Source organism: Eretmochelys imbricata, chromosome 2 (genome assembly GCF_965152235.1).
Source record: "Eretmochelys imbricata isolate rEreImb1 chromosome 2, rEreImb1.hap1, whole genome shotgun sequence".
In the NCBI taxonomy this organism is placed as follows: Eukaryota; Metazoa; Chordata; order Testudines; family Cheloniidae; genus Eretmochelys; species Eretmochelys imbricata.
In genome coordinates this window covers 264,036,701-264,051,559 of record NC_135573.1, presented here as the reverse complement: position 1 = coordinate 264,051,559, position 14,859 = coordinate 264,036,701, and the positions used below count along the sequence as shown (strand labels likewise).

Here is a 14,859-nt window from a genome sequence, read left to right as displayed (position 1 = left end):
CCATCCAGGACTGTCCTGGAGTCTCCCGAATTAAAGATCAATCTTTAATTAAAGCTTATGTCATATGACGAAACCTCTAGGAATGAGTCCAACCAAAACTGGCAACCCTAATGCCCCACCTCTTCCCACCCCCTCCCCCTAGTGTACCCTCTCCTCCCCAGCACCTCCTGCACGATACTGAACAGCTGATCTGCGGCAGGCGGGAGGCACTTGGGGGGCAGGGAAGGAGCTGAGCTGCGGGGCTGCTGGTGGATGCTGAGCACTCATTTTTTCCCCGTGGGTGTTCCAGCCCAGGAGCACCCACAGAGTCAGCACCTATGGGGCTGGCTGTCCAGAGCCAGGATCCAAAGCCACTTTGAGTCTAGCAATCACCTTCCTACAAAACGAAGGGGATTTTGTCCCTCATATCAAAGGAAGGAGCTGGGTATCGATGGAGGAAGCAGGGGACTGTGGGCAAGAGGAGGCAGGATATTGGGAACAAATCGGAAGCCCACTGAAGTTGTTCCATTGACTTCCCTGGGCTTTGGATCTGGCCCATTGTGGATCTTCTGGGTTTTTTTTCCTCCTTTCACTATCGGGAGGGTCATTAATGTCTGGCCCAGAGGGTGAGGCAGGGTAGGAAGTCACTGATGGATTCCGATGGCTTTGGGGTAGGAATCAGCCCTGTGGTGTGCTCACGAATGGCGAAGGCAGGTAATTACATGAAGGACAGCACTGTGATATGCGGAGTGGATATGCATGCGCCAGGAGATCCCAAAAAGCTTTGCGTTGGCTCAGAAGGCTGGTGTGGCCGATGGTTTTGCAAAGTACTTTGAAACCAGCAGTCCTGGGTTTCCTTAGGAGAGATGGACCAAGCTGGAATCTGGGTTCAGTTTCTGAACCCCAAAACTTGCCACGGTGAATGCTGGGGTTTGGGTTAGGCCTATCTCCAATCGAGCTATCTATCTAACCATTTATACCATAAGCATCACTGTCATAGCTCCATGACTTAATGCGCAGAGGTGGGAATTCATGTGCCAGAGCATCCTGATTGCTGTAACTCAAGGCGTTTTCCATTCTCTTCCTTCTAACCCCCGTAACTGATGCTTTGGAATCCTCATGCTTTGCACATTCAGGGTGCCATTCATTGGAGGATCCCATGGCCTTTTTGGAAAGTTTATTAATTAAGCCTCAGTGTGAGGAGCTGTCAGAACACGATTGTCATGCCCATTTCACAGATGGAGGTGTTGAGGCAGAGAGATAGAGGTCAAGTGACTCGCCTGAGGTCACAAAGCAAGTCAGTGGCAGAGTTGGAAATAGATTACCTGCTTCCCAGTTCCCCGCTCTCACCCATCAGCCTTGGCTAGCTAAACTGAAGTATCGTCCATTTGTGCCTCACTGTTCTCCCAAGATACTGAGTTCTCACACCTACTGCCTGGGGCCGGTCCTTACAAATACCCGCCTTGCCTGGGCTGGATTGTGTGTGCACCTAACCAATCTATGCTGACATACAGATATTTAGGCTCTGATCCAGAGGCCAGTGAAGGCGACAGAAGCTTTTCTGTGGACTCCAATGAACTTTGGAACAGGCCCTTAAATGGATGATGTTTAGCTTGTTTTCATTCCTCAAACCTACAGTTAAAAACATAGATAGATAGCGTGTATGGAGAGAGAGAATTTAAATACATGATTAGTAGGGTGTGTGTGAAAAGGGGTTAAGATAACATCAAGGAACCCGGATAAGTTACAATACCAGGACATCCATGGGAAAAGCCTTCTGGCAAGTTAAAGATACTGCTTAGCGCTGACTTAGCAATTCACATCTTTAACCTGTTTCACAAACACTGACTCATCTATGGGTGATTTTCAGATACAAATCGGGTATTAAAGAGCTGGCCTTACCTGGTATGCTACTGACACCAGAGATCATTACAATGGAAAGCATTTAAACAATCAAATGCAGCTTGGGCATTATCCGCTGTTTGGTTCTGCATTTCAATCAGCTTAGAAGGTGAAACTAGAGAGGTCAGTTTATGGTCAATTTCTCCTTTGCTCTCGTGTGTGTGTGTGTGTGTGTGTGTTAGTGCCCAGACATGGAACAAACACACTGCACAGTCCCCTCAGTCAGTGGGGATTTTCAGGACCAGAAGCCAGTGGATCAGGTACTGGACCGGGAGCCTTGAAAAAGAACTTCTGTTCCCAGCTGTGATCTTCCGTCACCCTGTGAGTCTGGGTACATCCCAACAGTAGCCAGGGGCGTATTTCCCAACTCGGGCAGACATACATGCGCTAGCTCTGCTCAAACTAGCACCTAAAAATAGCATCAAAAAGAAAAGGAGGATTTGTGGCACCTTAGAGACTAACCAATTTATTTGAGCATAAGCTTTTGTGAGCTACAGCTCACTTCATCGGATGCATCCGCTGTAGCTCACGAAAGCTTATGCTCAAATAAATTGGTTAGTCTCTAAGGTGCCACAAGACCTCCTGTTCTTTTTGTGGATACAGGCTAACACGGCTGCTACTCTGAAACCTAAAAATAGCATCGTCAAAGTGGCTCAGGCTAACCCAGGGGAGTGGTGGGATTGTACTCAGCCGGCTAGCCCGAGCTGCCATTCGCACTGCCACGCCCACACTGCTTTGGCTGATAAGTGCTTTGAGATCTCCCGAGGCAAGCTGCCCATTGTTCTCTGCTGGCCCCCTGCATAGGAATGAGGGAGCTGGTGAGGTCTGGAAGAGGTCAGGGTCCCCAAGAAGATGAAGACATCCCACTATGACAAACTGGCCAATTTCCCCTCTCAGAGCTGTTGTTTCAGGCTCTCTGCAGACTCAGGTTGCGTCTACGCGGCAGTCAGAGGTGTGGCTGCAGCATGCGTCGGCACCCCCCAAGCTAGCTTTGCTCCAGCGAGCTCCCCTAGCCATCGCGATGTAGCTGCAGCAGCCTGCTCTAGCTGCTCGAGCATGCGCCGAGTCTGGGGTGGATTGGTACAGTCTGGGGTGGATTGGTATCGTGCCTCGTTGCTGCTGCGGCTTCACTGCTCTTGTTATCAGAGCGAGCTAGATCAAAGCCAGCTGAGGTATGCCCAGACGTGCGGCAATCTCACCGCTGACTGTGGCCCAGACACACCCTCCGGCAGACGTCACCGGGTCCGTTGCACTCAGGTCACGTTTTCAAGTTTGCGGTGGGACCGTGAGGGCTAGAAAGGTATGAACGCTGAGATTCTGACCTCGTCGCGGGACTCCAGAAGCCAGGAACTTATGCACCCACCCCATAGTGCCTACGCTTCAACGTGGAATGCCTTTCCTCTCAGTTCTGTACTTTCCCTACACACTCTAGGCACGGACCTCTAGTTCCCGAGCCTCAATCTGACCCTGGTGCAGAACGCCCCTTCTCATCTCTATCCGTGCCCATCACCGTGTTATTTACACCCACGTGTGACCTAGTCGTTCTGTGTCCATATCTGTGCATTTGTGTTCACCATAGTTATTCCCCTTCCCCCTCATGATCAAGACATCCCGGGACACCTAACTTGGACTTCAGAGGCTAGTTATCCACAAGAAGGGCTGTTAAGAGACATGGGAAGTTAAAGAGATGTTGGTGAATAGCCTCCCTCTAATCCTTTCCACAGTCTACACTAGATTCCCTGTCCCATGTTGGCGGTGACATGTGCGAGTGTCTCGGTGTTGTTCCTGAGCACACGGTGGGCAGCGTCTGTGCTAGGTTTGGATGTGAAAACGTGTGTGAGCATGACAGTGTGTGTGTGTGTGTGTGTGAGAGAAATATAAGTGTGCCCCTGGGACCTGGCTTTGAAAACTGGCACCTGAATGTATGTGAGCATGCAAAAGCGAGAGCCCTCAGATACACGTGAAGCTGGCACCAGTTTAAAATCAAATTGATTTTTAAATCAATGTAGTTAAACTAGTGCAAATCCCTACATGGACAACCTCAAATCTCTTTAGACCCCGTTTATGTCTAGTTAGCATAAGTCGGTGATGTCTGTGTGCAGGTGAGAATGTCCGTATCTGTGTGAGAGGGTAGAAGTGTGAAGGCCAATGAGTGAGTGTGTCTGTGTGTGTGTGTATGTCGGGCCAGATCCTCAGCTGGTGTAAATCAGCACCCTGCCATCAAACTCCAACAGAGCTTTGCTGATTTACATGTGCTGAGGATCTCACCCAGTGGGTGTGTACGAGAGGGAAGCAAAGTGTTTGAAGGAGGAGCAACCCAGATGCATTATGGGGGGCATCAATACAAAGAAATCTGTGGAGAAATAAATTCTGTGATGCTGCTGTCGGGAAATCTAAAAAGGAATGAACTGTTGTCAGTTTCCAGCAGTGAAATCTCACAAGGGCTTTCTCCTTATATTTTCTGATAGAGGAATAAAGGCGGGCTGGCTCCAGGACCATTACTAGCATGCAGTACCCCTGCTGTGCAAGAAACATAGGGTGGAATCTCTGACCTACCACCTGGCTCTCCCAGGAGCGTAGAAGGACACTGCTTAGAATGTATAAGTTAGCTGTAAAACAGCATGCTTCAGCCTTAAGCTAGATGTAGTTAGTATTTATTATTCGTATTGTGGTCGCACCAATCACAAACCAGGGTCCCATTGTGCTGGGTGCTGTGTAAATACAGAACAAAGACAGCCTCTGCCCTGACGAGTTTAGCTTAATTTATTCTCTTACCAACAGCCCACTGATTCTGAAGATCTTTAGCAATGTTTAAGGCCTGAATTTTCAAAAGGGGCTAGTGATTTTGGGAGCCCGGTCGGAGAAACTTTGAGAGGATCCTGACCTTCAGAAAACTCACCTCCTGGAAATCAGGCCCTTTAAGAGGCCTCGAATAGGTACCCGGAAATTAAAGCACCCCCAAACCAAAATATGCTAAGGCCTACCCCCTTAGTATATATAAGGCCTGATGCAAAGTCCGTTGAAGTTAAGTGGAGCCTTTGCAATGATTTGAAAAGAAAGGGCTCGGATTACGTGTATGCAGGATAAATACGAATTCCTATTCCCTAGCAGAGCAATTGAGAGGCTGAGTTAAATTCTGCCTTTAGTTACACCTGCGTGTCCTCAAGGATAGCAGTGGTGATGACCAAGTGGCTCTGAGAGCAGAACGTGGGGCACTGCTGTCATCCGTCACCGGCCCCATATATTATTCTGCCCAAATTGTATTCCGTGAATTCCATTCTGCTAGCTAAACCCTGCCTGCAGGCTCAACTGGATAAAAGATTCATCTTCGCTTGCTGCCTTTTAGTAGGTGTTACTGTGCATTGCTCAAGAACTGCCACGTTCCGCCCCAGAGGTGGCTGCACATCAGCCGAGGATTCATTCATTTGCTGCTTGGTGTCTTTGATGGAAGTTGCAACATAAAAGTAAGTCTTTATTATAATAGCTCTCAAGAGCCGGCTCATGGTCTTGAATATTCCAGCCTGAAGCATCCAAATTGCTGAGGATGAGTTGTGTTCCAGTAAACAAGACGATATTAAGTGTTTCAGGAGGGAATTCCTTCTTCCCTGCTCTGAACATTTTTAAATAGGGTTTTGATTGATCCTGGTGAATTGTTTCCTTAATACTTCACTTGCCCTAATGAACCTATCTAGGTTTTGTGATTATTATTCCTCCTATTTATTATTTGCATTGCAGTCGCACAAAGGGACCCAGTTTCGCCCCTGTCACGATTTGAGTGGATACAGAAACCTTTCTGCCTATGCAGAGAAGCAGCCTACCCAAAATGGAGATCTCTGGGTTTTTCTCTTTTTGATCGTGTCCATTTCAGAGGGTAAGTGCAGGGCAGAGGGATCAGTGTGCAAAAGGCTTCCCGGTACTAGTGGGGATGAGGAAATTACATAGTCGACGGAGTAGATAAATACTCTGCGGGAGGGGTTCGCCCATCACTGTAGTTAATCCACCTCCCTGAGAGGTGGTAGCTAAACTGACAGAAGAATTCTTCCCTCCACCTACCACTGTCTACACAGGAATTTAGGTTGGCTTAACTATGTAGCTCAGGGGGTGTGGATTTTTCACACACACCCCTCTGAGCGATGTAGATGGGTCAATCTAATTCTCTAATGTAGACCAGCCCTACGTGAGAGGAGAGTCAGGCCTGATCTACACTTAAATTTTATACCGACATAGATAAATCGGTCAGGATTGTGAAAAAAATCCCACCCGTTAGTGACAGAGCTATGCCACACTATGCCCCGCAGTGTGGACGTAACTACGCTGAGTGTGTCTACACTAGGGTGCCATGCGGCTGTAGCTTTGCTGGGACCGTCTCTGTAGTGTAGACGTGGCCTCTTAATAAGGACACATGCTTACAAGGGGCAGCTTTAAATTTGCCTCTGTTGGAGACGTAAAATCAGAGAATCATAGGACTGGAAGGGACCTCGAGAAGTCATCTAGTCCAGTCCCCTGCACCCAAGGCAGGACTAAGTATACTCTAAAATCAGACTGTACAATTCATTAATAATAGTCCCAAGCTCCTGTGTTAATTCATAGGGTCAAATCCTGATTCCACTGAAATCAGAAGTTGCTTTGCCACTGACTTCAATGGGACTAGGATTTTGTGATAAGATTTGGAAGCCAGACGGTACCATTAGGATCATCTTCTGACCTCTGCATAACCCAGGCCACAGTGGAGTGCAATAGTGTAGTACTTTTAATCAGCGTTGCCAACATGGAGGGTCCAAAAATCACAAGTCAGGTCCCCCACCATGGGAGATCAGCTTAAAAATCACAAGATTTTTGAAGAATAAGACATCTGGGGTTCTTTTATGTGCCGTTGGGGGTTGCTAATTCCAGCTTTTCTCCTCAACCACCAGGGTCAGAAACTTTTTTTTTTAAATGAAAGCGGAGAGTCAGGACTCCAGGAGCCAGACATTTAAGAAAAACATCAAATATCACAAGGCTTGCGACAAAGTTTGGAGAATTGGCATCTCTGGGCAGTGGCTGGCTTTGTTTTGGTTGTGTGTGCAGCTCTTAGCACACTGGGGGTCCTAAGCTTTGACCAGGGCTTCTTGAAACCACCACAGCATAAACAACAATGTTGATCTCTCAAAGCACATTGCCACCGGATGTTATTGCTGTGGCAAGTCAAAAACCAACAACAAAGCCCTGATCTGTCGGTTGGGGAAGGGTGGATGTGAAATGTGCAGATCTCTGTGTAACAGCTCACGCCCAGCACTCGTTTGTAGCTCGACATCCTCGTCACTCAGTCATTTATCCCTTGCACTCTTCTCGCTTTAAGGGCAGCAACACATAGGCCAAATGTAGCTTGTTCAGGTTGGATTTGCCATGGGAACTCGGAACGTCTTGGCTTGTAAGTCACACCCTGCACAATAGTCTAGCGCCGAGGCTTGTTTGCTTTGTATTTTGTGGTTTATAGTATTTATAGTTCAGGGATATCTGTTAATCCCAAAGCACAATAACAAAATTTTTATCTTTCGTAAATATACTATGGTTGGGTCAGCGGTCTCCCAAGTGTGAAAAAAAGAGAACATTTCAGACATTGTTTTACGCACTTCAGGGCTGCCTTTTTAATGAAGTTGGACAGCTGAGCATTACAGCTTCTCTAGATGTGATTTTTTGGACAGTGTATGGGGACGGAATATGATGATCCGTTCCTTCTAGCTGTAAATTATTTAAGGAAGAAGGCAATCAGTCAACTCTGTGATTACTATTGGCATTACCATAATGCCTAGGTTCCACAGTCTTAGACCAGGAATCCATTACGCTAGGCCCTGTACAAACCCAGAACAAAAAGAGAGTCCTTGCCCAGAGATCTTGTAATTTAAGTAATTTAGCCTTTCCCGTTGCCAAATTCCACAAAGACATGGCTCGAATCAGAAAAGCAAAGAGGTAAAAACAACACCTCCTTAAAATCAGTCTGCCCTAGATACACTGAGTCCTAGCTGATTTGTGCACAAACGGACAGATTCCCCGCTGGTGTCTATCATCTGGGAATCTGGTCCAGAAACTCCTGCAAATCATGAAGCACCCTAAAATAAAAAAAGCTATGGCAGGACAAGAGTCTGTCCTGCCTGGCACCTCAGCTAAATTGGCAACTTTTACTTCTGATTTTTTAGCGATGCTGACAACACGAGCGGCCCAAAGAGCATGACGAGATTTTCCAATCTCAGGGACCCTGGTGCTGACAGTTACAAAAACGATTGAGCTGCTCTGCCATGCAGCCAGGCGAGAGATTATAAATGTGGAATGCAGCAACAGTGGTTTTTGACAGAGCATCTCTTCTGATGATAAATGCACTTAAAGCAGCCAGGTTAAAAGAGAGAGAAGGGGAAACAGTTGGAAAAAATCCCTGGGCTTTTTTTATTGTGGTGGTTTTTGGGGAAGTCTTCTCGCGGGTTGTTTAAAACTCCCCTTTAGGATTAAAATGTAGTGTTTGAGGTCTCCACTTGTCCTGTGCTGTAGTCAGTGACATCCCTCACACAGCGGTTCTGGTGCATGCAACGTTTCTATTACAAATCCCTTATTTTCAGGACTTTGCAGCTCAGACCAAACCGTCTCCCTCCATATGGAGACGTATGACCGTCCCGCAAAGTTCATAAACTTTATCTCCACCACGCAGGCACAAACGCACCAGCCTGTATGAACACAGCACAAGGGCCAACTCCTGGTCTTATTTGCATGGGCGTAAATCAGGAATAACTCCACTGACAACAGTGCAGTTTCTCTGGGTTTATGCCAGTGGGACCAAGAGCAGAATTCCACCCGAAAAGCCTTATTTTGCACAGACAGTAAAAGATTAGAATCCAGACCTCTGATGGTCCCGCCACCTCATTAAAGTCACCAGGCCTGATTCTGATGTCACCTGCATCCGTTTTACACTGCTGCAACTCCATTGCAGGGTTACTCCTGATAGACACCCATGTCAATAAGTGGAGAATCAGGCGCAGTGGAGTTGCAGCAGGATAATGAGAGAGGAGTATTTAACCCTGAGAGCCCTGTCTCTTACCTACACCGCACGCTAGATTTCATGCCATTGCCTTGCAATTGAGGCTGAAAGATCCTATCCGTATACAACATTAAAGCTAATTGAAAAGCAGTTCAGGCAGCCAAGACGTTGCCCGTCACATGTAGGTGCTGAAGAACATACTGTATAGCCCTTTACAGCCCTAATTTCAATCTCCCCTGCATTCACTCTTTAATGGTCTAACTCAGGGGCTCTCAAACTTCATTGCACTGGGACCCCTTTTTGAGAACAAAAATTACTACACGACCCCAGGAGGGGGGACTGAAGCCTGATCCCACCCAGGCTCCGCTGCCCCAGGCAGGGAACACACCAAAGCCAAAGCCCAAGGGCTTCAGTTGGGCTCCAGCTTCGGCTTCTGTCCTAGGTCCCGGCAAGTCTAACACCAGCCCTGATGACCCCATTAAAATGGTGTCGCAATCCACTTTGGGGTCCCGACCCACAGTTTGAGAATGACTGGTCTAACTCAAAGTTTCAGGGGATGGGTTAGCGATCTAAGCATCTGGTTTAAAATACCTGGGGCCATGCACTGATCTCAGCTTCCATGGGATAAATCCCAGTGAAGTCAAAGTGATCAGAACCTAGTCCCTGGATTCTCCAGAGCCACAGCTTCAAATCCTGGGCGTTCAGTGTAGCCCCTTGTCCTTTGGAAACTGATAAACCAAGTTCGCTGGCTGGGAGTCTGTTAACCAAGGTCCCATCTGCTGGGCATGGACATTAAAGGTCACATGCCACTTTTAGCAAAGATCTGTCCCAGAGTCTGTGGCCAAAATATCTCTTGCCCCGAATCCGTTGCTGTTATGCCGTGTGATCACCGCCAGACACCCCAGAGGTGGCTGCGTTTCAGTGATTCCTGCCTGAGAATAGTCTATTAAACAAATTGGAATCCTTTAGCTTCTATCTAGCTACATATATGGCCCCTATCACTGCCGTGTTGGAGCAATGAAAGACACTCTGTCAATGCAAGTTGCTAATACCACACAGCACTGTTCATGTTCGTTTTCAGAGTAGGTTAAAAATCGGGCCCCCGACAGAGATAAAGTTCGGCTCTGTGTTGCAGGTTGCAGTTCAGCAACACGACATACTTTTAACACTCAGGATCATAACCCCTGTGTTCCTCCTAAGTAGGAGGTGAGAGGAATAAAGAATTTCTTCCCAGTCAATGGATTATAAGGCAGTTTTGAAGTCCCTCAGGCAACTTTCTTAGCTGTCTTTGCTGAAGTGTTTTAAGAGCAGCTGAGGTGTTTTGAACCTGCAGCTCCGCATGCGCCTGATTGAAATGAATGGAATTACACCAGAGTGACACTGGAGTAACACAGCAGTGAATCTGGCCCTCTGCATGCAACTAGAGTGAACGGTGACAATGCTAAGAGCCAGCGAGAGTGCAGATCCCCCTGAAAGGACAGCGGATCTGATGTCTCTTGCACTTACGCAAGTGTCTCCGTTTACTTCAGTGGACTTATTCTTGATATATACCAGCACGTGAGCAGAATCAAACTTTGAGTACCAGCACAATCAACAACAATCCCATGCCAGAATCTCCGTCTCTGGGCAATGCTGCAGAGTTAATCCCAGAGTATATGAACTGAAGTTGTCTGTTTGCTGGGGTTTCTCTCTAGCTCCGGTCTCTGTCAATGAATAATTCACTGGTAAAATAGCCATTAAAAAGCCACAAGAACTCAGACAGCCTGTTTGCTCGTTAACCCTGTGATCACAAGGCTTTTGCAGCGCATGGGTAGCAGAATCAGTGTGTGTCAGTGTGGTGGGGAGCAGGGGAGGCTTGAAATGGCCAGCACAGCATATCTTCCTGCCCATGCTCGCTCCCAGGGTTTGTGGCAACACAGATGTAGCAGATTCAAGTCACCATACTCCATCAACACCCGCCGGGGGCCCCTATTGAAGTCAATGGGAGTTTTGCTGTTGACTTCTATTGGAGCAGGTCTGAGAAATGTGATGTTAGCAGGTGGCACATATTTAACTATAATCATATAACCCCAAGTGGGCTGGAAGTCACAGACAATGCTGGCTTTTGGTCTGTTCAACATCAGACCCAGGCAGGGGTGCTGGAACAATTTTTATAGTGGGGGTGCCACTGTAAACCCTGTATATGATGGAAACCACTTCAAGTCAGGGGGTGCAGTGCACCCCTAGTTCCAGCATCTATGGACCCGGGGAGAAGAAACATGATCAGACATCAGCCGTTTCAATCCCACGCATTCTACAGCCACTGGCCCACGGCTGGCACATCTCTGCAATGGTGCACTGATTTTCTTTCAAATACGGCTAAGTTCCTATCCCTCAAGAGGCAGAGATGGGCGAGTCTAGGGATAGTCTGAATGTCTGTGGTGCTGGTTGGTTTTTCTTGTTTCACTCACAGCCATTGCATGGGCAACACACCAACAACACAACACACCAACAAAATATAAAGCTACGTTATGCAGAACCTTCTGCCGCACCCCCGAGCAATGGGTCCAAGTCCTTAACACAGGCAAAACTCCCCAGTGAATTTCAACAGGCATTTTTTTTGAGTGAGGGCCAGGGGACTAAATCCCATTCTAAGCAATGTTCATTGTCTGCATCTAAAGCGGACATGACCGTAGGCAGTCACCCCAGACCTCCTTACCCATTTGCCCAGCATCAGACATGATCAGCAATAACAACGCCAGGGCAAGGAAGACGCATGTAACAGCCTTGTATCTAGTGGCTGACGGAGCACACAGTGTGGTTTTTGATGTACAAAACCTGATGCCTTGTGACATTTAGCTTCGTCCATAAGGATGAGCAGAGCAAGTCGCCTTTGGCTGTACCACCCTGAGACATAAACCTTTTTGTTCCACTCAGGAAGATAGTTGTCTTTATAGAGATTAGCTCCCCATGTAAGAGCCGTCTCACCATACAAAATCGCTCTATATTGTACGTGTACACACTCACAGATGAAACACACTCTTAGATGATATAGGGTTAATACTACTTTCATTCCCCTGAGTATAAACCATGTGCCATCCATGCGCTGACGTTTTGGACTGCAAAGCGGATCCAGTATTCTACTGTACAGTCACTCCCAGAGCAGAAAGCAACTGTTTGCTGAAATTAAGCTTGAACATGATTAAATTAAGACTAACATTGTAATCCGGAACAGTGGACAAACATTTTGTCCCCATTAATAGGATGCTTTTCGGTAGTGGGTGGAGTGGGGCTGATCCTAGAAATTATTTCCAGTAGCTGGCTCAAATCAGTGTCAAAGTAATTTGGAAATGGGTAATGAAAATTCTTCCGAAAGTACAGTCATTTTAATTTCATCTGGCGTAGCCGCTTTCGGACTAACAGCAGCAAGGACTCAGTGCAAAAGATCTGCCAGCAAAATCAACCATTCGTCTAAAAAGCCAGCGCTTTGCTGTTTCTAAATCCTGATACAGTAAATTACTCATCAAGGAAACAGCCTCAGCTAAAGGAAACAATTGCTCGAGAATGTGCCGGAGAAAGATTTAGCAACTTACCAGAGCATAGACAGAACTCAACACCGAGCAGCAGAGGATCAAACCCAGGCTGTGATAAACCAAATATGATCCCATATCCAAGAGACTTATTGCAGCATCCACGATCTCTAAGGGAAGTAGAAGGACGAAGGATCTTCCAGTGATCCAGTCGTAGATGATTTTTTTTCTTTTCTTTTTCTTGACTTCCCAGTTTTTTTTTTTATTTGCTTGTTTGTTTCCACAGTTTTAGCCAGAGAGGCACATGACAAGAAACCCCAGTCCTTTGCTTCGCTTTCTCATGGCTGGAAATCTCTGCAGTTTCAGAAATGTAGGGAAAAAGTCCATGTGAAGGGAGCACCAACACCCAGTTCAGTCAGAGCAGCAGTTCCTGGTGCTGTTTGTTTTGTGTGTGCATCTGTCTCAGAGCAGAAAAATCACATCCATATGTCAAAACTGCTATTCTGCTTCCTTTTTATGAGGCAGAGGGAAGTTCAAATAATTTCTTTGTCAAAGGCAAACACACAGCAAGAGAGAGAGAAGTGGGAAGGGGTGGGGGGAGCTGTTAACCACTGCTTTATTTTTAGATCTAGTAATTTTATCTTTTAGGTTGGGGGGGGGGTTGAAAAAAAAAGCTTTTTTTAAGCAAGCAAACAAATCAGAAAGTCACAATTTTTTTAAAAAAAGTTGGAAATATTTTCACTTAGCAATTACGTTTAGGCAAACAGGAGTGCTGCTGGGTATTTTTGCTTGTATATTTCAGGGCAGCTCAGCTCCACAAGAGGTTTATTCTGCCAACCTTCCCTGGATGCAATGTGTTTTCGTTACAAATTCGGGTTTTTTTTTTTGCCTCTCTCTCTCTCTCTCTCTCTCTCTCTCTCACTGTCTCAAAGGATCTGCAGTTTCAAAAAGCCAATTGGGTATGGGCTGAAGAGCTGCTCTTCCCCCCCCCCCCCCAAATAGTTTATTTTAGATGTTGCAGTAAAAACTCTTTTCACTTACTCCGTGACATTTTCCAAAATCTGCGCTTTTCCATTTGCACACACACACACACGCTTCTTGCCCTGTCCTCAACCAAGAATCAAATCACCCCAGCCCAGTAAAGTCAAAGTTGCTGCTTTTCTCTCTCCCGCTTGCTGCCGCTGCTGTTGCTTTAGACTCACTTAGGAAATGAACATGCGGACGGTCTGTTTACTTCCACCCAGACAAGAGGGGATTTAAAAAAAGGAAAAGGAGAAGGGCTGTACACTTTTCACCGGGGAGAATCGACCAGCTTCCCAGGGTAGACTAAGTTTGTACTGTTGCCTTCAAAACACACCGACCCTGCCGCTTCAACCAACACACACTCACACACAAGACAAGACAATCGGGAGATTAGAACTTCCTTTTTTTCCACCCGCCTCCCCCCCCCCCAGCCCTGTACTAAAATCCTCCCCCCAACCAACCCGCACCGATGAAATTTACCAGCTTGTTAGTTTCACTGCAGGAACTTGACTCCGAGCTGTCTGTCAGTTTCATTCATAAAGCTGCAAGAAAAGGCACCGTCTTCCCCTGAGCAAAGGCTCGAGGTTTGGTTAGGAGTCTAGGACAGAGAGCGGAGCAGCTCTTCTTTTATACTGGGGGTGGGTTCTTTTTGTGGGGGGTGAGTTAAATAATAACGAAATAATGCCCCCCGATTTAATTTTGTTGCTGGAGATAGATAGATATATTTGTAACTTGGAGAATCAAATCATTTGATGGGTTTTATTTTATTTTTGCAGAAGCAGCAGGCTTCTGCCAGGGGTGGTGATTTTTGTTTTTGTTCTTTTTGAAAGGGGTGATAGTTGCAAGAAAATAGCGATCGAGATCTTTGGAGAGCAGGAGGGGAAAGCCTCACATTTTCGCAGAGTGGAGCTGTGTGCGTTTCTCTTTTATTTTTTGGAGAGGGAAATATCTCTAGGGTTGCTCTGCCCGCCTAGGTATATATAGCTCCCCGTGGCTGTGAATGGGTGCCTTCAGCTCGTTTATGAAAAGGGTCTCTTTCCCTGCAAAGGTAGAGCAGGGCTTCCTGTGTATGTGAGAGAGAGAGACATAATCCTGCTCTTGATGCGAACTCTTCCTCTCTCTGCTCCCCCTCTGTGCAAGCCTGAGTAGATCTCAGGGAATGTGTGTGGTTTTGGAGCAAAGAGGCAGGTATAAGAACCAGCATGGGCAGGATCCCATTGGCTAGTGGCAGCCACCATGTGACCCTCAGACCGTGAACCACAGGGCTAGCTGTCCACACCTCCCCCCACCCCCCACCCCCCCCCAGCAGCCAGTCCTCCCCGCTGGTCTCAGCTCATGCCTGATAGGGGGGTTTCTTTCAGAGGGGCTGCACGGGAACCACATGGCCCCGCGTATAAAATGCAATGCGGGCCGGGGGCTTGGCATGGCTGGAAACAGAAA

At 47.0% G+C, this 14,859-nt stretch overlaps 1 protein-coding gene across 2 annotated transcripts in view; it reads right to left on the bottom strand.

Annotated features, from left to right (window-relative positions):
• Positions 1 to 14,559, bottom strand: part of PTH1R (parathyroid hormone 1 receptor) — a 178,191-nt gene extending 163,632 nt beyond the window's left edge. Inside the window, exons 1-2 of one of the 2 annotated variants that reach the window (XM_077808476.1) lie at positions 13,900 to 14,559; positions 12,460 to 12,853 (exon numbers count right to left, since the gene is read on the bottom strand). In XM_077808476.1, the coding sequence (XP_077664602.1) occupies positions 12,460 to 12,534 (75 nt within the window). In that variant the 5' untranslated portion in view covers positions 12,535 to 12,853; positions 13,900 to 14,559. The remainder of the gene's footprint in view (positions 1 to 12,459; positions 12,854 to 13,899) is intronic. The other variant, XM_077808477.1, reaches the window with a different exon arrangement.
• Between the last annotated feature and the right edge of the window lie 300 nt (positions 14,560 to 14,859).